Source organism: Tribolium castaneum, chromosome 2, assembly GCF_031307605.1.
Source record: "Tribolium castaneum strain GA2 chromosome 2, icTriCast1.1, whole genome shotgun sequence".
In the NCBI taxonomy this organism is placed as follows: Eukaryota; Metazoa; Arthropoda; class Insecta; order Coleoptera; family Tenebrionidae; genus Tribolium; species Tribolium castaneum.
Genome location: NC_087395.1, coordinates 16,323,974 through 16,346,885, shown reverse-complemented (window position 1 = coordinate 16,346,885; position 22,912 = coordinate 16,323,974). Strand labels below are relative to the sequence as shown.

The 22,912-nt window shown below is 32.1% G+C and overlaps 1 protein-coding gene across 6 annotated transcripts in view; it reads left to right on the top strand.

Moving 5' to 3' along the window:
* LOC661284 (partitioning defective 3 homolog B) overlaps positions 1-22,912 on the top strand; it is a 55,852-nt gene that overhangs the window by 22,343 nt on the left and 10,597 nt on the right. For 4 of the 6 annotated variants that reach the window (XM_008199536.3, XM_008199534.3, XM_008199537.3 and 1 more), the window contains exons 2-9: positions 2,734-2,987; positions 12,993-13,196; positions 16,284-16,741; positions 16,790-16,993; positions 17,042-17,202; positions 17,245-17,663; positions 20,861-21,034; positions 21,161-21,793. In XM_008199536.3, coding sequence (XP_008197758.1) covers positions 2,802-2,987; positions 12,993-13,196; positions 16,284-16,741; positions 16,790-16,993; positions 17,042-17,202; positions 17,245-17,663; positions 20,861-21,034; positions 21,161-21,793 — 2,439 coding nt within the window. In that variant the 5' untranslated portion in view covers positions 2,734-2,801. The remainder of the gene's footprint in view (positions 1-2,733; positions 2,988-12,992; positions 13,197-16,283; positions 16,742-16,789; positions 16,994-17,041; positions 17,203-17,244; positions 17,664-20,860; positions 21,035-21,160; positions 21,794-22,912) is intronic. The other 2 variants (XM_008199533.3, XM_008199535.3) reach the window with 2 other exon arrangements.

The window sequence follows — 22,912 nt, the reverse complement described above, 5'->3', positions numbered from 1 at the left end:
CCACAGGGTGGTTTCAATAATATGTGTTTGTAATATCTTATACTGATGCCTTAAGTTGGTCAGCCCCGTAGTTTTATAAGAATCACCAAGATAATGAGCACAATAATATACAGACTGAACCAAAAGTAACACACAAAAATTCATATTTTTGTTATGAGTCATTTTTCAAAAAATCTTCGAGTAGGTCGATTTCCTTTTTTTACACATTGACATTTCTGACGTCATTCGTTTTTCATTTTTTTAAATGGCAGTTGATATTTTTGATTTGTGATTTAGATAGTACACATTTTTATTTTTCTGGTAAGTACAATGTGTTTTTAAATGATTCTCATCTAGTCGTCTGTGAATTTCCGTTGTAAAATCAGAAATGCCGCTATAAAGAATTAATGACATTTAGACACCGAATATTACCATTCTCCATTTATTAAGTCATTAAGTATTAAGTCAGTGTAACAATTTAGTTGCATTTTAACGAATTTTTTAAAAGTAATTAATTGCCAATTTGTTAATTTCACAACTGACAGTTTTGACATTTATTGACAGAGAATTCAATTGAGAAGAGCGTCGCAATTTTCTTTACGTGTAAACCATTTTCAAAGTTAACTAGATAACAATCATTTAAAAACACATTGTATAACAAAGTTCAAAAAAATAAATAAAAAAAATAAAAAAAGAAGAAAATCAAATAAAAAAGTTATGACAGTTATTATAATATCAAACAAAATCTTTTCGTTCTTGTTTTATTTTGTAAGGTGTTATTGCGTTTTGTTTATTTTTTATGTTTAGGTGTCACATTAAGTGTTCTTATGCTAATTATACAAAAAAAATTCAAAACACATTGTAAAACGAAGGTCAAAAAAAAGAAAATCAGTTGTTGAGAGTATAGCACAAAGAGCTTTTTTATCTTTTCGTTCTTGTTTTATTTTGTAAGGTGTTATTGTGTTTTGTTTATTTTTTGTGTTTAGGTGTCATATTAAGTGTTCTTATGCTAATTATACAAAAGGAAATTTAAAAACACATTGTATAACAAAGTTAAAACTATAAATAAAAAAAATCAAAAAAGAAGAAAATCAAATAAAAAAGTTCTAAAACTTGTTGGTAGTATCCCATAAAGAGCTTTGTCTTTTCGTTCTTATTTTATTTTATAAGGTGTTATTGTATTTATTTATTTTTTGTGTTTAGGTGTCATATTAAGTGTTCTTATGCTAATTATACAAAAGAAGTTTTTAAAAAAATAAATGCCGCATATAAAATAAGTCAGGAACAAAATATAAAGCCCATTTTGTTCAGTTATAAATATTTTTTTATTTTATTAAATTATTTTATAATTTTTAATTTCATTTTTGTTCTTATTATCCATAATTATCTAAAACAGTGAACAAAAATGTCGGTTGTCATTTCAAAAAATTAATTAATAACTATGTCCAACTCAGGATTTTTTTGAAAAATAATAAGAAATACATGAATTTTGTGCGTTACTTTTGGTTCAGTCTGCATTATACGTACCAATGAACTATTTTAAGGTAAAATATTGGATCTGAATCTTTAGACTTTGTGAGCTACTTTGTTTTCTTAATTCCAATTTTTTTGCCAATTAAGATTTTTTTTATATGAGATACAGTACAACGAAAGTAAAATAAAAGAATTCTTCACGTAAATTTATATTAGAACACCTAAAAAATTGAAAGGCTTAAACGTCAAAATTTGATTTAAATTTGAGTGTATTTTTACACGTTTCCTTGAATCTTTAGCTACGGTCTTTTAATCGTAAATTATCCAAAGACTGAAAAAATTCGTAAGATTATTTCAAGCATATCAAACGCTCCAAATTATTTGGTAGACTAACAAGAGCAAACCCTTTTGACCTGTTTAGTGAAAAAAACAAATTTTATGATTTGTTGAGCTGTGGAATGTTTAAAAGTGTTATCTGACTGAATCCGGGCTTCCCTTTTGTTTGCTTAATGAATCCATTTAACCTTCTTAATTCATCTAATGAGACTGTTTTTGCGATTCTGCATAATGGCGTACCTAATTTGAAACTTAATTGTTAATTTAAATATTTAACAGCTCTCACATTAATTTTTATTTTCGGCGTAAATGGAACTGCCTTTCATCAGTTGATTGGTTTTGGGCTTTCATTTCGATTTTTCCACTGTGAAATATTCTAACGGGTCGTGATTGCCGTTACTTGAATTTTGAAACCATAAGCACTCGATAATCTCTAGAAAATCGAGTGTTTACCGGCGAAGAGTTGCGCATTATCGGTGATAAAAATGCAGACAACGGAAATTCATTGTGGATTCGCCTCACACCGAATCGATTATTAATTCCATCGAAATAGTCTGGTGTTGACTTTTCGCGTTTGAACCACAACCGTTTGCATAAGTGGCTAAAAATTAGGAACAGTTAGGTGCGACTCGCCTAACGTTACTCGGCCCATTAGTCGGTTTGCGATTTTCTCGATATTAATCGCAAAATGAATTCGGAATTTGTGTAATTCAGGCGTCACGGTATCGCAGCAAGTAGACCAGTTCCATGTAGCAGCAAGTGCTAAATCTTTGGCTGGAGATAAATGATCGTTGCAGGCGTGCCCTTGAAATACCATCACATCCAACATTATTGCATAGTGAATGCAATTTTCCAGTTAGGTTTTGAATTCCTGCATGAAATTTCGAAAAATTCATAAACTGCTTTGTTGTTGGTGGTGCAATGGGAGTAACGAATCATTTTCAGAACTGATCGTTGCAAAACGTCGTTACGAAAGTATTGTGTGCGAGTGTGTGGAAAAATGTCGATGTGAAATGTTCGATAGTTGTCAGACGATAAATGCCGTACCTAAGTGTACGGAAGTGGCCGAAAAACTCGTGCAATTGTTCGGCTGGAGGCAGACCTATAACGTCGAAAAACTACAGAGGAATGTGCCAGGAAGAGCGACGACGAGGATTTCCATCACGAGGTCTTCGCCGAGTCGCGAAAAGAGCAAAGAGGTACTTTTGCCCAGTTAACTGTATGCGGAATTTTTCGAAATTAAATCGGACGACATACGGGATCGCTCGCTAGTGTGTGGAAATGCACAAATAAAATAGTTTATTTGGTGTTAAAGGCCCAGCTTTTGTTTTTGTCCTTGATAGCCAATGACCATGACAATGGACTGTTTACCCACGTTGGCCATTGTGTTTAATCGCGGCAATTGATCGGTAATTGGAAATGTAGCAGAGAAATGCACGTAGAAAGTTTTAATAGCCAATAAAAAACACAATTTTAGAAGACATTTGTGTCAGTAACATTGATTTGGCGCATTTTTCCCTTCAAAAGTTTAACTGAGATATTTCTTTGGAGGGCCTGAAGCCGACTTCTGCCCCATTTCTTCCATTTTATTATGGTGGTGGAAGCTTAAAATGCCTGTCGTTTATGGACCGATCTTACCTGAATCAAGGAATGCCAAAAATATTTCCTTTCATCGTGCTCCGGACAGGTGTCAGTTTAAAATCTTTCCCACAGATAAGGAATCTCTTAGAAAAGCGTCTGCTGAAACTTTTCATTTCATTTTTAGACCACTTTTTATTTTGTTGTATTATGTTGTTCTGTACTTTTGTAATTGGTATAAATTATACATGAGAAATAAAAAAATATTTGAACACGAGAATAAAATTTTTGTGTTATTTTTGGATTTTTCAGTTTCTTGCAAATGTGAGCCTACTATGATTTTCTAGTTCTAGTTTGATAGTTCTTACAAATATTCATAGCCTGGTACCATAAATTTTTCAGAACTTAAAAACAAGTCAAAAATTTAATTTTTCAAAAAAGGACCATTTTTACGAAAATACGAGCTACGCTTTGCTGAAATTGTGATTTGAATAATTTTTCTTTTTTGATGATATAAATCTAAAGCAAATACAGTTTTAATCACTAAAATACAGGCTGTTCCGTCTAAACTTCACATTAAAAGTGTTGGGAGTTCTAATAATGATGGTCATCTGAAAATTTTTATACAACCATAATCTCTTAGGTCCTGCTTAAAGAAAATATTTTCAATATGGCAGCACTTCCGGTTATACCGGAAGTCGCTATCAACTTCCTTATTTTAGATGGAAAGCTATATTTTTAATGCATTTTTGAATTACTAGAGTTTTTTTAAGGTAGTTTTCATAAGCTTTTCCTATACCTAAATTTAGCCGTTCACGAAATATTTGTTTTTTTTTATTTTTTTGAATATGCACCTTCCAGTTCAAAAATCGTTAACTCTGCCATTTTTACAAATTTGAAAATATTTTTAGCTCATTTGAAAGAGAAAGCCTAGATATTTCCTTTAGTGTTTTCAAATTTCTAAAAAGGTTTAACAAACCCCAAATCTTTAAAAGTTAAGTTTTCAGAACTTTAAGCTCTCATAACTCAATTTTTTCCAATGAAATGCCACAAGTTTTATTTCAATAAATCGTAGAGAATTTAATTCTGCATCGATCTGTATTAGCATTCCCTATACTTATGTTTATTAGTTTTCAAGTTACAATAACTTTTTGTTGAGATTGAGAAATTCATTAGCCATAGGTCTATCTCATACTTTGCAATGGAAACGAATGAAAAAAAGTGAGAAATAAAAGTTTTTTAAACCAATGAATTTATTTTGTTTTTAGAGGATGGATAACACAATTTTGAACAGAGTTTGACAAACTATGTAAAAAATAGCTATGGTTAGTAAGAAATTTCCTACAATATCAAAAAAACTAACATAACTTGAATATTATCACAGATAGGTATAGGGAATACTAATACAGATCGATGCAGAACAAAATTCTCCTTCATCTAGTAAAATAAAAATTGGGACATCCCATTTGAAAAAAATAAGTTATGGGTACTTGAAACCTTAAAATTTTTGGGTTTATTAACTTCATTTTCAATTTTGAACACACTGAAGAACAGATATAGGCCTTCTTTTTTAATACTCCAAATGTGATTTCGAAATCTCTAAAATTAAGCGAGTTATCGGTTCTTTAAAAGACAGGTGCAAATCCAAAAATTTTCCAAAAATCGTAAATATCTCAAAAATGGTTAAACTTAGGTATAGGGAAAGCAATTAAAAACTGCCTTAAAATAACTCAAGTACTCCAAAAACGCAGTGAAAAACATAGCTTTCCATTTAAAATAAGAAAGTTAATAGCGACTTCCGGTATAACCGGAAGTGCTGCCATCTTGAAAATATTTTCATTTAGCAAAACCCAACGGATTATGACTGAGTACCAACCTTCAGGTAAATATCTTTATTAGAACTTTCAATACTTGTTTAGTGTTTAGACGGAACACCCTGCATAGTTTTAAAAACAAAATAAAGAATAATAAAATATTTGGATCAGTTAGTTACTAGTATCCTTTTTGGATTTTTTTTATATTCGACATCGTCTTATAATAAATGCAAAGTAATTTTTGCGGTTGAAAATGTGATCGAAATGTTTTAAAGAACAACTTTGTCACCATTCATTATTTTACGACTTTGTTGCGTCTGTAATTGTGGACTATGACTCGGGCATTTTCCAGCATTATGCACTTGTTACGTAAAACATATTTGATTGCATTTTTACACCTAGCTTAGCTATCATATCAAATTCCAAGAAAGCACAGTTTGGAGCCACACTTCCTCGATTCTTTGTCATTTCTTCAGACAAAAAATTGAAATTGTGCTAAAGTGGAACACAATTTCTCGCAATGGTAGTTATCGATTTGTCACAATTTATTATCAAAATTGAAGTAATTTAGAGAAACTCCATATTCAGTCGTTTCGTGACTGAAATTTCTCCTCATTGAAGAAGAGTTGCTTGTAATAAATTACACATAATAATATTTTTTGTTGTAAACAAACAAATCGATGCAATAGCAAGTCCGGTGTTATTAACTGATAATAAAAATCCACGTTTAATATCAACGTGGACCAATAAACACGTCTTATTTGCTTTATAACCCGGTTTGCCTTCGAAGGCAGTGTCGTTTATTAATCGTTAATCATTAGAAATATCGTGAAGTTCATTTAACCAAGTACTGTGAAATGAAAGATTTTTTCCAAATGGAACAACTAATTGCTCTCCATTGGCAATTACTCGGAACATAATAAATTTTATTCTCGTTTTATTGTTTTCCATTTAATTAGTTCGCATGCAAAATTATCATAATGGAAAAATGCCCAAAGCGAAAGAACTGATGTCGTCCATCTGCCATGAACAGTTCTGTAATTTGTTTGGAAAAAACTTGATTTGGAATTTCTTTGCTCACTAATCGCTGGTACTATTCTGGATCACAACCAATCACATAAATATTTTATTCCCCGTTATAATTGTGCAAAAGTCTCCACAACGTCCATGCATATTATATTTGCTAACGGGAACTTTCGTTCCAAAATACGCTAACCCATAATTACTTATTCGAAGCAATTAATTCAAAAATCACGATAGCGCTGTTTTTTGCTAAAGCCTCCATTAACAAGAGTGTAATTTTATCAGGAAACACGTCGCATAATTCGCTTTTAATAGCCGCTTTTTGAAAAATTCATTAGATTATCGCTTCGTTTTTTCACTCCGTTGTATGTAAATTCATGTGCGAAACCGCCAAGGCGATAACTTTGCCTCTCCTTTAACAATAATTTTATTGTCAAACGTCCCACAAACCCAATTAAAATCGCTCGCAAATTGAGTTTTCATTCATTTCACGTTTATTGATTCGAATCGGGTTGGAAGACCTTGGAAAGAAAGTGAGATGTTTTCCAATAGTGTCTGGCCAGAAAATTGGCCACTATGTAGACTACGTCGTGGCACTTTCACTTTGAACTTGATTTCGGCGTGCCCAAGGCTAAGTTTTGTCTTCCTTTCGAATAATAATCTATTGTGTGGTTTTTGGAATTAATTGAGAGGGAAAAGTGGCACGAATTTGGTGCTCGGATGCTGGCAGTGGACTAATTTGTTAATTTAATTAACTGGTACGGAAATGGCAGCCATCTGATTTAGTAAAACGAATTTGTGAGTAAAAGTGTCGCCGGGTTTGTTACGTTAGAGCAAAAGTTGTTGTTTTGCATTGCTATCGTTTTTTATTTATTTACTAAGCAAATGCATGAAATTATCAAAGAACAGTTACATTTTAAATCCTTTAGTTCATGTATATTATATACAGGGTCGCTAAAAAGTACGGATACAGTTAAATATTATAAAAACTATTCATCTCATCTCCATCAGATACAAGGCTAACTTATTTTTTTTAAATAGCAAAAAGGGTCAAATTTGATATTTTTGAGAAGAGCATTTTTTTCTGAGTTCTGAGATGGAACACATGAATATACCTTAATTTAATCGAAACTTAAAAAAAATTGAAAATTTGGAAAAATGTAAAATTTTGTTAGCCATGGAAATGTTGTTTTTATCTATCGTTAGTTCATTAACCAAAAAATAAGTAAAAGTTGAAAATAATTGTTAAAATAACACTTTTAACTGAAAAAGAACACGTTTTAATTAAGAAATTTTAAACACGGAATACTTGATTTTTATGCTACAAACAATGTTCAAACTGATTTCCACTAACTTCTTGGCTTTCTGTCTCCATGATAAACCAACATGAGATTTTTTTTCGCTCAATTTTACTTAAATGTACTATTATTAAACTAATTATTGCACCCAAGTTTAATTTTTGGCTAATGTAAAAGTGACAGATATCGTTAATAACAGTATTTTCAAAGCTAACTTAGTTTTACGATTCCAGAAAATTTTTGAATTTCTATTTTTTTACATTTTAATAAAAGTAAAGGTAGGTATCATGTTACATCATTGAATTCAGAAAAAAATGCTCTTTCAAAAATGATTAATTTTGACACATCGTGCCATTTAAAAAAAAATCAAGTTAGCCTTGTATTTTCAAAATAACTGACGATAAAAAATTGAAAAAGCTTAATGAATGATAATAATAATAATAATAATAATAATAATAATAATAATAATAATAATAATAATAATAATAATAATAATAATAATAATTAATAATCTCAATGAAAATATTTTCAAGATGGTGGCACTTCCGGTTATACCGTAGGTCGCTATTAACTTGCTTATTTTAAATGGAAAGCTATATTTTTAATGCGTTTTTCGATTACTACAGTTATTTTAAGGTAATTTTCATAAGCTCTCTCTATACCTAAATTTAGCCGTTCACGAAATATTTAGGGTTTTTTTTTTTGAATTTGCAAAAATTGTTAACTCTGTCATTTTTACAAATTTGAAAATATTTTTAGCTCATTTGACTAAATTATTAATTAATTAATAGTTTTCAAGTTACAATAACTTTTTCTTGGGACTGAGAAATTCATTAGCCATAGGACTGACTAGTCTCATACTTTGCCATGGAAACGAATGAAAAAATTTGAGAAAATACAGTTTTTTAAACCAACATTCAATGAAATTATTTTGTTTTTAGAGGAAGGATAACACAATTTTGAACAGAGTTTATCGTTTAAGTTTAATCAGAAATATTTTTATATGACAAACTATGCAAAAATAACTGTGGTTAGTAAAAAAATTTCTACAGTGACTAATAAAACAACATAACTTGAAAATTATCACAGATAGGTATAGGGAATACTAATACAGATCGATGCAGAAAAAAATCCTCCTCCATCTAGTAAAATAAAAATTGGGACATCCTATTTGAAAAAATTAAGTTATGAGTACTTGAAATTGTCCAAACTTAACCTTAAATTTTTTTGTTTTATTAACTTCATTTTCAATTTTGAACACACTGAAGAACATATATAGGCCTTCTTTTTTAATTCTCCAAATATGATTTCGAAATCTCTAAAACTAAGCGAGTTACCGATTTTTTAAAAGACAGGTGCAAATCCAAAAATTTTCAAAAAATTTTAAATATGTCAAAAACGGTTAAACTTAGGTATAGGGAAAGCTGATAAAAACGGCCTTAAAATAACCCAACTTATCCAAAAAAGCAGTGAAAAATATAGCTTTCCGTTTGAAATAAGAAAGTTGATATCGACTTCCGGTATAACCGGAAGTGCCTCCATTTTGAAAATATTTTTATTGAGCAGAATTCAAAGGATTAAAGCTGAGTACCAATTTTCAAATAATTATTTTTATTAAAACTTTCAATATTTCTAATGTGGGATTTAGACGGAGCAGGCTGTATTGCTTTCAGATTTTAGGAGTCATGCAATAATTTCGAAATTAAGAAATAATCAGAAGTTAGTAAGTTAAAAATAGAACATTAGTCCAACGGTAAAAGTCTGCCGTGCAAGGTTCAAAAATGGCAAATTTCGTAAAAACTCTAATTGCACCGGAAAACGGGCCATTAGCCGGCCGTTAAATTTTGCACCTGAATTACAAATCGCCTCCGAGCAAACAAAAACATCTTTGGCAGTGAAACCGAATTTCACCTTGAAAATTATGGCACAAAATGCAAATGAATCAATCGTTTTAATTCAAGAAAGTGATCTCTGTCGCCTCCGGAATGTCGTAAAACGCAGTGGCGTACAAAATAGAAATGGGCTGCTTGTGAACATCTTAATTCCCTCGAATAATGCTCATGTCAATTATCATAAGTGTTCCGTTCCCACGATAAGATGAAAGTCGAAGACGTTTAATTTCACTTTGACATAGTTGCTTATTGCAGGAAAGCTCAAATTGTGAAAAATCGGGCTTTCGATCCGGATTCCGGGGATAAAAAATAACAACACTCGTAACCACTTAGGCTAATCACCGAACACGACACTCACACATTTCCCACTATCTCGGCCTAGAAGAAAAATGGGCCGATAATTACCCCCAGTATCTCGAAAACGCATACCATGAGACGCATTAGTGTAGTTTATAAAATTGGTGATAAATAAATTTGTTTCGCTTTGGTGCGTGGGAGAGTTGTATGCCCTTTAATTGTACGAAATGCTGGAATTTTTCGAGTCGCGTGACGTCTTTTATTGTTAATTTGTTACATAATGTGGCATCTTAGATTGTTAATGGAATGTTTTCGGATGGAAAACAATAATTATCGCGAAAGTTTACGTTGCGACATAAAAATGTGCGCAACTGCTCTTTAGGAAAGGTAAAGTGTTGGAGGATATCCGGCGAGTCATTATCAGCAAGGTAAAAATTAATTGGGATAATTCGATGTTTGATGGCTTACTTTTACAAGTAGGGACGCTCTAGTTTCTTACAGGACATTTGTGTGGTCTTCTCTATGTTTTTAGTAAAATAGAATTTATTCATGAAATAGCTACTTAGCATGAAACACCTTACCGTTCTCGGGAGGGAACCCAAAATAAAATAACAGGACGCAGGACGCAAACTGTCAGGAACACTATTAAAAATAACTATTAAAATAAATTTGAGGCAATGGGCCCCTTATATGCCTTCTGTTTTTTCTATAAACTTTCAAATAAACACGCGAAAATTAAATGGATTTTTTATTTCCGAAATTAAGAATTTTATTTTGCTCGAACTCGAAAGGTTTTTAAATTTGTTTAAGGTTCAAAGAATCTATCGAAGATTTTTTTGTTTCAACGCCTTTTCTGTTGTCTCTTTTGGTGAATGTTTTCCCTTGAATGCAGAAAAATTATTCCAAAACATTTTCAAAAGTCGTAATAATCTTTCAGTAACATTAAAGTAAAAAGGATTTTGAAATAAATAAATAAATAAATAAATAAATAGTTTATTGCTCAACAGTATTAACACATAAATAATAGAAACTAACAACAGATAACAAAATAATATAAACAAATGATTAAACATAAATAAAGAAAAAATACGAACACAAAATAAAAAAGTTATAAAACGTATAGTATACAGGGTGTCTCATCTAAAATTTGCATTTTTGGTATGAACAGACTCAGAAATGCTATCTTGTCTGGACTAATTTTGGAAGTTGGGGGATGGACATTTTACCAATACATTAGTTAAAATGATTTGTTTTCTCATAATATTTCCTCTTACAGCAATCTAATCAATGTTCTCTAAAAGAAATCGTTTAGAATTGAAAAAAACATAGTATTTGCTATTTAATTTCTTAAGGGATAGGTTTGTTACGTTAAACAAACAACATTAGCGCAAATATTATTTTGAATAATTATTTTGAATCCGTTCATGGCAAAAAACGTTCAAAATTTAAACGAGAGGGTTCAAGATTAACAATTTTCAAAATATCAATGATAATTTGATAATAAATCAATTTCGTTATTCTCGACAATAAATCGGTCAAAATTAAAAAAAGGTACATAGTTGCATAGACAATGAAACCAGCTTCAAAATTCAGCTTCAAAGAAATGGTCCGAAGTTAGACCCTTGAGGTACACCAAATAAAACACTACAATTCTTAGAAACGTAGCCATTGTGTGACACAAAAAATTGTCGGTTATACGAATAAGAAAATAAGACTTTAAACATTTTAAACTAATTAAAATGACATAATCGAGTTTGTCAAACGCTTTGGATAGATCAGTAAGTACAGGCACCCAAAATAAATTTTTTAATCAGCTACTCATTTATTTTACGAGATTTGATTAAAAAGTGTCTAAAATAAAAAAATAAGTCTAAATTAGTGGTTTTCACAAAACAGGTTTCAAAATCACAAAAATAAAATGGAACTGATATTACTTTTACTCCAAGTCGTTTATTTCGGGTGAAATTTCGTCATGAATAGGCTGAAAAAAATTAGAAAATTCGCTCAAAAAATTAGTTAATTCTTACTATTTTAAAGCTTTTGAACGCTTGTTTTAAATTATTACCAAAATAAACCGATCTGAAAAACACGAAAAATAAATTCAAGAAAAAAATATTTTTCAATTTTTGTTTTTTTTATGTAAAAACATTATTTCGTAAAAACTGTCAAGAATAAGGCAAACAATTGTAGAAGAATTTAATTAATGTTCAATTTTGTTCATTATTTAATTTAATTAATCTTCAATTTTGTTCAATATTTAATTTAATTAATCTTCAATTTTGTTCATTACTTTAAATGGAATCCTGAAAAAAATGAAATGTTTCGTTGTGTTTGTTTACTACACGGCAAATTTTAATCTCACATTAACATTTATTTTGGCTCAGCCGAATAAGCTAGACTTCGCCTTCTCTTATTTTTTCTCTAGTAAAGGCTTTTATCATGATAAACGAAATGTGGAACTTTTCTCAAAACTAGGTTACACGTTATGGACGCGTCATTTTCATTTTGGGTAACTGTATATATTACATCAACTTGACCACAGTTCTAATAGATTAGTAGTGTATTCTGTAAAGCAATAAATGTTGCTGTAGACCTTTTTATAAAAGAAACCATGTTGTGAAAGAGATATTTTTTAAACTAAATAGGTACACAATAGATTAAAAAAATTTAAAAATGTACAGTCTTCAACAGTTTGGAGGTACCGTTTATATTTTGAACATATCTGTTTTTGATAGTTTTAGGGACTGATATTTTTTAAATTTTACATAATATTTATGTTTTGACTTAGATATTATTTATTATTTTATTTTAAACTTATATTTCTTTGTGTATTATGAAATTTTGGTATATATTCGTCAAATCAAGTGACTAGAGAAAAGACCACATGCATTATCAACATCTAATTACGTGATTTTCGCCACTAATTGATTGATTCTCTCTATTTTCCTCTCGTTTTCCGAAATTTTCTCTTGCTATGTTGTTTAATCAAGCGCATAAAAACTAAAATTTCTCCTGGTTTCTTCAACATATTGCAACCACCAATGATCCTTGCGATGAATTATAGTAATCTTCCCATGATGGTAACCCATCCTCGCGTCCGCTTTCCTCTCCTTGCCTCAGCTGCATCCATTACTTACCTGTAACAAGCATAAAATCCTCAAATGGCTCCCGTTCATTGTTGCCAGCAGGTACTCGAACCGACAGTTACAAGGCCGTAGTCAGCAGACTTGAAAGTTTTTCACAATTTTTTTCCTCCAGCTTTGTCTTCGTTTCTCGACTAAACGATAATTAATTCGTTCCAGGGGTCAGACTCCTGGGTGTCCGTCCACAATTTGCAATCTCAAGGCGGCGGCATCTTAGATCCGGATGATCGGTTGAGCGATGTCGTCGACGACAGAGAACAGATCTTGGCGAATTACGAAGACGGCGATGGAACACACCAACACGGGGGCGGCGACGGGGCCAGTGGCAGCTCGGTCGGAACGGGCAGCCCCGACATATTCCATGTGAGTTATCGCGATTTAAGCACTCATGCAATTGAGTGAATAATTAAAACCGTCAACAAGTCGTACCATTGCACGAAAAACACAATGAAACTTGAAAAATTCAAAGGTCTTGATCGCTTAATTGCGAGATTGCCACAGTCAAAAGAATAAGAGTTGCCAACGTGTAATTAAAGTAATTTCGAATTCCAGTAGACTAAACTACCATCATCTTTTACCGGGTAATTACTAATTGCAATTCGCACGAGAGGAAAAATTGCAATTTTCATGCGAGGCTCGAAATTTTCATAAATTATGGTTTTAATTGCCTTATCGGAACGCAAATGTATGAACACATTAGCCATAATTAGCAGTTAATTCAAAAATCTGTTATTTGATTGCAGACTAGTAGAATTATTATTTTAATGGTGTGTGCATGCTCAGGTCGATGGAATTAATATCAATAATTAACGCAATCACGAGAAATGAGCGCATTTCGAAAAATGCAGGTTTATTAGTAAAATGTCATTAAACAATTGTCGGAGAAGAGCGACAAAGACACAAGATAGGGACACATTCGGTATCGCTAATAGTTTGTGGAAAGGACGGAGAAAAAAAAAGCTAATTTCACCTAATTTTTAGCAAGAAAACAAGGAAGGGTGTCTAGTTATTTAATATATCGTTGTAATCCACCGGAAAATACGTTATTGTTATATAAACTCTCTTTTTTGTTCAGATTTTTGTAGCAAATCGTGTACTTACCTGCAGCATGTTTCTGTAAATAAATAATAATAAATAGCTAAAACATTTTGAATCTAATATTTATTATTTTATGTAGTGAATATTCTGTAAAATCGAAATGTAATAGAGTTTAAAAATTTTTGAACCAAATAAAGTACTCCAATAGGCAGGGGTGGATCTAGACATGAATTTAAGGAAGCCGATCTAGAAATGAATTTAGGGGGGCCCTTCCAAAAATTTTTAAACATGTGAACATTAAGCTATTGAATGAAACTTTTACTGTCGGTATGTTAAAATATTTAAATAAATTAAAAAAAATAAGCCCTAATTTTTTTTATCCAAAAAATGTTGCAATGCAAATTTATATTTTTGTAAAATAAAACACTCTTTAATTTGGATATTTTTGGCTATATATGATTGCTAAGTTTTTGAAAAATTTAATAACAAAAACAACACTTTGTAAGAATATAAACAACTAACATGAAATACAACAGAGAATGTTTACCTAACGTTTTTTAAGTAACCTGACCTGACTTAACCTGACCTGACAAGTAATAAGAATTTCTGGACGTAAAAAGAACTTTTAAACGTAAAATACAACCCCTTTGTCTAACATTTCTTTTTTCAAATATTTTATTAAGTAATATAATAATTTATTTATTAATTTTTTTTAGCAGTAATCCCTGAACTCTACACCGATTTAAAAAATAGGGATGTGTAAGAAACTAAAAGTGTATTCTAATGAGCACAAAAAGTAATAAAATGGTTTTTATGACATTACAGAGTATAAATAATAATATCTACAAATATCAAAACTAGAAAAAAACATTCATCCGATATTTAAGAAAATTAACAAAAAAAATCTGAATTCTTTTAATTATAAACTATGATGTACATACAAGTCAATTCTCTACTAACTTGAATAATACAGAGGTATACAAAACAAAGAAATATGAAATTATGAAAAAAAAAATAAAATAAGGATGTTGCAGATTCTTCTTTTTGTTGCTTTTAAATTTTTTTATTTAGAGTTTATTATAATAAAAATAAAACTTTTTCGGTTAATATTATATAAAATTTTGCTTAATTATATAAAATTATGGAAAAAAAAATAAAATAGAATGTTGCAGATTGTTTTCTTTTTATGTTGCTTTAAAAAAATTATTTAGAGTTTATTACAAATAAAACTTTTTCGCTTAATATAACTTTAAAACACAATATTGTTGTAGTTTCGTTTCAAAATTTATTGAGCTAGAAAGTCGGGCATTAAATGAACTTGAGAAACCTAATATTCTGAAAAACAAGGAACAATAACCAACGAAGTTGAAAAATTGTAAACCCACATTTGAATTAGCAACCAGAAAAAAAATTGGTTAAACTGAAAAAAAATAGGTATTTAAATTTTTTTTAAATTAAAGGCTTAAACCAAAAAAAACGTCAAAGATAATTAAATTGAAAAATTGAAGGATTCGACTTGAAATAAAACTGTACAATAGTTAAATAAATATAAATAAAATAAAATAAAATAAATAAATAAAATAAAACTATACAAAAGTTTACCTGTGCATCTACACACACCTTGGAATTTAAATTTATTTAAAAAGAAAATATTTGACTACATTTTGGATCTCGAACCATATGCTTTAATCGAATTCTATAATGACAGGTTTTTTGACTTATGTCTTAAAATTATTTTTATGTTGTTATTTCTGTGTATAATACTGACGTTCTTCGTATCAATTTTGTTACTACATCTGTATAAATTGATAGTCAACCTTTATCCAATAATGTTCATGGTGTAATTTGATTGTTTTCCTGAAAGAAAGACCTTGAATTTAAAAATTTGAATTTAAATTCGTTCTAAAATACGAGTATTTTTCCAAGAATTCGAATTTTTTAATTGTTATAATTAACAATTTCTGAAATATGGTAAGGCTGTCTTTAGTCTTGCTAAATTAATTGTTTAATTTCCAAAAATTATGTATTTTAAGAAAAATCAGCTGCTGACAAAAAAATTTTAGGTTTTAAACTGAAAAGATTATTAGTGAAATTAAAAAAAAAGAATACATCAACTTGTGCTTTAAGTAGATTTTTGTAAAACAATAAGTTTGTTCCATTACCCTCAATGTAACTTGAATTCGACACTAAACCTTGCTGTACTTGTTAGCAACAGAACTACTGACATAATTATGTGTTCTATGAACCATTAACATACAAAATAATGCATTTCACGTTGGTATATGCAACTTTAAACCCGAAAAAAATTATTTCCATTAGCCCAAACACTCCTTAGAAAATTACAACACAATAGCCAATGAAACAACAAAAAATATTGTTGCAAATTCAACTATTTCACAATTGGCACCACAGGATGGCGAGCACAAATACGGCCCGAACTACCCCCGAACCGACATCGAAGTGACCGGCGAGCAAATCGCCTCGGGAGTCCCCGGAGCCCTCCAGGTCCGGAGGGGGAGCGAACCCGCCCTCAACCAACTCCCAGTGGGGCCACCCGCACCTCCCGAACACCCCAAAAGGTGGAGCGCTGCGCCCCTAATCCTCGAACCACCCCAGCTCGGTTACAACAACACCGACTGGAACGAAGACCCCAAGGAGGAGGAAGGAACAAACGCGGGTTTCCGACGAAGGGATGGAAGTAATCGACTTTCGATGCAATTCCTCGGGGATGGGGCTGGGTATCGATGGGCCGAAGCCGCCGAACGGGCGGCCCAGTCAAGGGCCAGCACTTCGCTACCGAGGGAGAGCAAAAGGAAGGAGCCCTTAGGGCAGGCGAATAACTCAACTAGTCCTCCACCCCCGAGTGATAAGTAAGGGCTAAGGGCTAAAATCCTGGATTTTTTATGGTTGTTTTCCAGTGCCGAACTTATAGTGATTCGGAATGAACCTGGACCGCTTGGAATCCACGTTGTTCCAGATTATGATAGGTTGGGGAAGGATCGAGGTCTCCTGGTGCAAGGGATTGAACCCGGGAAGAGGATAGATCGTGACGGGAGATTAGCCATTTACGATAGAATAATTGAAATCAACGGTGAAAATTTATTAAATATGCCATTTCAAAGGTAAGTCCAAATTACGGTAAACCTGTTTTATTGAAACGTGGCTTCAAGGGTGCAAGACATATTCAAACTTTACTTAAATTCGCCCGAATTAAGACTGAAAGTTATCAAAAACTCCGGCTTGGACAGTCTCCGGAAGCCACCAGCCCCCATTTACCCCCGCTTTCCGGACGACAAGGAAAACGTCTCCATGGTCGAATGCGAGCAGAAACGTGAGTTGCGCGCCCCCAGCCCCCAAACACCAAATAATCCAGCATTTGCAGAAAGTACAAATACTAAAGTGGCGACGGTTTCGCCGACGAAAAAAGTGCCCGCGATTTCCAAAAATCTCAAAACTTTTCTTAGCGCAAACACGCGCAAGATCGGCCGGAAGTACGAAATTGATCTAGTTAAGGGCCCACATGGGTTAGGATTTAGCATAACAACTAGGGATAATCCCGCTGGTGGGAATTGCCCGATTTATATTAAAAACATCATCCCGAAAGGGGCTGCGGTCGAGGATGGTCGATTAAAAATCGGGGATCGGCTTCTGGAGGTCAATGGGGTGGAGATGACTGGGAAAAGCCAAGCTGAGGCTGTGGCGGTGTTGAGGAATGCGCCGCTGGGGAGCACGGTGAGGATTGTGGTGTCCAGGCAAGAGGATGTTGTCGATACTTCGCTTCCAAGGATAATAGTAAGTGATTTCTTGTGTTGTAGTTATGGAAAATTGTAGACCAGTCAAGTAGTTTTTGTGTTATCGACCCGATTTTTTTAATTAAAGTACAGTCGTTTCTTTAATTCTGTTGTAACCGAACCAAACAAAAAATTTGACTAATGTGATAATAAAACAAGTCAAATTTCTCCTTCATGTGCTTAGAAAAAGTATGAAACACTATTAGTTTCAACCGAAAAACTACTATTCACAGAAGTGCGTTTGCAAATAATATGCTTTCAAAATTGTAGCCATTTTTCAGAGAAACCTTACCTCATAATTTAATTAATAATTCATTTAACTGTTAGTTAAAACTAAGATTTTATTTGTTATTTAAATAAAAAATTACATGTAAGTATTACAAATGAATGCATTCTGCAACCAGTAAGAAAAAATTAAATAAGTATAACAGTTATTTATTGTATAGGTGTTTTAGAAAGCATTTTATCCACAATTACTACATTAACGAAATGGAATTAATCGAAGTTAAATTAAAAATTTGTCTGGTAGTCATAATTACTAGTTGCTTTAGCAGTAGTGGAATAAAGTTACTTTACTCCACTAGTGGATAATAGGTCACTTTATATGCTTCATAAGTGTGGATAAAACACCAATTATAATTTGCTGGTGAATACAAAAATTAAATCCTTGAATGCCTACAATTTCTTTTAACAATATTCCTATTCATTTGCGCGAAGTTTCAAAGTTTTCAGTAACTTCACCATTTTTAATGCTACTTTCTTTTCTAAAAAATACATGCTTTTTTCCAAGTTTTTGGGCACTTGAATTTATTTTTAAAAACTTTATTTAAAATTAAACTTTTTATTTATAAAAAATTTAAAAACAAGAATAGTGGTTATTTATTCTATTATAAGCGGTAAGATGCTGTTTTATCCACTGTTTACTTCATGATAAAACGAAATTTTATGGTCCAGATGTCTAGAGAAATATCGCTTTTTCACTTTCGAGACGAAAGTTTATACTTTAGTCCCTGTTTCCAGATACTAAAGTGGGTCATTTATTAGTATTACATAGGGAATAAATGAACTCTATAGGGGTTTTTGCCCATATTTAATTCCTAGGGAATAAATGTAAACAGAAACTAAAGTATCTATTTTAGTCTCGGTGTGCAAAAAAAAACTTTTGAAGTGCAAAAAATAGCGTATATGCCTCGGGACTAAAGGGCCTAAATCCACTCGCAGGATTAAATGCTGTACTTTAGATCCTGTATATATAATATATTATTGCAGCCATTGTTGTTTTTGTTTTTTCGGTTTTTAACGCTTTTATATTATTTTTATATTATTATATTATTTTATTTTTGAATTTTTTGACGTTTATTTTAAATTTGGTATTATCATTATCTTCGCAAGCCCTCAAGTCTAAAACCGCTGTAGATAATAAAATAAAATTTTACCGTCTTGTATTATAAAGACTATTTCAGATTTAACTTGATCAGAATCTGAAATGCACTTGGCGATGTTACGCAAAATATGTCTCATAAACAAGATTTATCGCCCTCCAAAAAATAAATATTAACTAGTTTCGTAAATTAAGATCTTTATCCTGTAAACGGTAGAACGGTAGAAATCCACTTTAATTAAATGCTTTTCTAATTCCAAATTTGCTCCGTTTGGCAACAAAAACTAAAAACCAAATTTCTTGAAATATCTTTCTAAATTATTCCAGTCAATAGTTCTCAATTTTTGCTGTCTTCTGGAAAAATAGTATTATCCTTGCTTTTCCGCAGTATTTTTTACTTATTTTTAAATGATACAATTCGTAGTAGGCATTTTGAAAAATCAATAGGTATTACGGTTTAAAAAATACGAACGAAAGTCAGTTTTTAATTCGTTGGTCTTTGATACTTAAATACACTTACTCAACCTATGGTATCTACTTCTGGTGATACCAATTACTTGTGAAACTTCTACTAAAACACTACTAAACGTCCATTAAATCACACGAAAATTCACAACACGCGCACTGATCACTGCAGTTGTTTTACAAATCTTGAACAACAAAATGCTAATTTTTATTTTATTTGTTAAGTTAATGAAGCGTCCGTTTGCGACAACAGCACATGACAAACTGACCAAAAATAAACGGCAAATCAATTTGGATAAAATATCACTAATAAAAAATTTAATCTCTTGCAAAGGCGCTTACGAAGAGGTTTATCTACTTCACTAATTATGTAGTAATAATTCAGTAACTAGCTCATCTTTATAAAAACTCAATGTAAGGAATAAGTCAACAAAGAAATAATCATATAACATTGTCCGCTGCAGTGCCTGGTTTCGACGAAATTGACAAAAAATGTTATAATTATAAATCAACAAAATAATTCTATTTTATTCCACTTACAAAAGAATCGAAATTTTCCGCGCTTAGTTAGACATGTTGGAAAATTTGCAGGAACAAGATTTATTCTCAGTGTCACCAGACGAAAGAAAGCAAATAATGTTAATAGAGAGTTTTCGCGAAACGTTTTGAGTGATTCGTGCAATGCTTCTGTTTATTTTATTACAGATTACAACAAAGAACTGCTCTTAAAAGTGTTAATTTGTCCTCCTTATTAAATCGAAGTTTACAAATTTTTCAGATTTAATACGTAAATACATCTTTCCAATAACGTTTACGTGAACATTAACATTTTCTATTTTTTAGTAACGAGCGAATAACGTACGTTATTAATAAACGTACGACTCGCTAAAACTCTCTTGATTTTATCACCCCCACTGTGTCACGATTTTCCATTTGAGTTCATTTTAAACAAGCTTTGTATGAAGCTGCCTTTAGCAGCGTTTTTGCAAGCCGTGATAGGCATACTGACCCTTTTAGAGCCACATCGTAAAATTTGCTGCTGATTGAACAATTACTGAGACAATTGTTAAGAGAAAGCACCATAACACTCAGTTAAAAAAAATATGTCTAGTGCTTTGTGGTTTGTATATTTGGGCCGCAGGCCTCGTAAAATTATGTGAAACACGCTGTATATTTTTTTATAAATGCACAATGTTTTAGTGCACCCATGGTCCGATGGGGACAATCGAGCATTTCTATATAAAATTCAAATAATAAAAAAATGTATTCGTACTTTTTGGCTGGTCTATTATTGTTGATTTAGTTAATGCACGTCGTAGCTGTATTTTATCTAATACCACGTATGAACCTAGGACTCTGAGCAAGAAAAAGAAGTGGAAGACTCGTCCGAGGTTGTTAATGGTAACGATGTACCACCTAACATACCTCCACTGCCCCAGAGTCACCTCCAAGCTCTCCAAAACCGCTCGGAAAAGAACGGTTCAGTAGCTAAAATAGTGTCACAATTTCAAGAGGCTGCAAACAATGTAATTAGTTTTTTTACTCTTTCACTTAAACTAACCGCTTCTGTGTAGTATTTAGTGCCACTAAACCTCCTCTGCTTCCACACAATTCTCCCCCCTCTTGCCTCATAACTCTATAATTAATTTTAGCCCCCGGAAAAATCCGACGACTTAATCTTCCCCTGGAAACACCGCGAGATCCTAACCCTTAACATCCCCGTCCACGATTCGGAGAAAGCCGGTCTCGGGATTAGCGTCAAAGGCAAGACCAGCGGCACCCAAGACCTGGGAATATTCATCAAGAGTGTCATACACGGAGGTGCGGCCTCTCGAGACAAGCGACTCCGGACCAACGACCAGTTGCTTAACGTCAATGGAATTTCGTTGCTCCAGCAGTCGAACAGTGACGCCATGGAGACGCTCCGGAAGGCGATGCTGCACACTGAGGGACCGGTTCCGGGCAACATCACGCTGACGATAGCCCGAAGAGCGGCAAGTCCGGGCGCTAACCGGAGTTTCAGCAGCCGGGGCTCAGACCCCAACTTGTTGAACACGTCGTCCTCCGGGGAATTGTTCCATTCGAATTCAAACGATACGGACCCATCTCATAGCAACAACTCTGGTGCTAGCGGCAGCTCGACCAATACGGTCATTTTCAACCCGAATCAAAACGGCGTGGAGGCGAAACAAATGCAAAACGTCGCGCAAATGCACACCTGGAACCCGGTCCTGGACAGGCTGACCGGAAATAACAAACAGCTGCGCAACGAAAGCTACTACAAGGTTTGTCATTTGACTAAGTTTAATCTAAGTTTATTCACTCCTATACAAACGCTTTTGTCCTATTTTACTACTCACAGAAGTACCGACCAGTGGTCTGACACTGCTGATGTAATGAGTGCCAAAAATTAGATAAAATCGTAATCACCTTTATTTTCTAACAAGTTACTGTTTGTTTATTAAATTTGTTTCTGCCAAAATAAAACATAATAAATGGTATTGTTATTAGTTATAATGACAATAATTACAGTACACTTACTAACAAGAAAATAGTCTTCTCCCCGATCTCCCAAAAAATAAAAAAAAGACAAATTAAGCTCTTAGTTATGTAACTTACACAAACACAAACATAATTAAAAAATAAGTAAAAGCAAGTAAATAAATAAATTAATAACAAAATGAACATTTTTTTGCTTTCCTCGTACCTCTGCTTTATTTGTCATAGCACAGACAGGTCATAATTTGGCAGAATATGTGCTATGGTCACTTTCAGGGACCAAATTGCAATTAGGAACAATTTTAAAAAAGTCAAAAGTTAAAATTTATTTTTTATTATCTGATAAAATTAGATTGTGTTGACAAAAATTTTTTTTTCTGCATGAGAGCACCAAGACTTGTCACTTCTCCCAAAAACATAATCAGAAATGTTGAATTTTCTTTATGTTCTTTCTCGTAGTTTCATCTGAACTATATTTAATTATTGTGTGTGTACTTGCTGTATTTCCCACAATATTAATTATTATTAAACGAGAAATATTTAAAAAACTCTAAAATATGCACCAAAAACATGCTATTATGCTTTTTAATATGCATAAATGCTCTTATAAAATAACAAAGTAGTAAGTATTTTTTAGATTATAGATTATTAAAAATAATAAGAACAAAATGCCAATAAGTTGGCTTTTACTCTAAGTATATCTAATGTTTTGCTGTTACAAACTATTTTTTTGCCACATATTTCTGTTAAATTAATTTTTATTTATTAACTACTGGCGTTATAATTGCATATTGCAGCATCTTTTTTAAGTTTTCTAGAATATCTATCTGTTAAAATTTGTTTGTAGAAAAAAAGTCCTCATTGAAGCAAATTGAAAGTTATTTACAGAATGGAGTTTATTATTT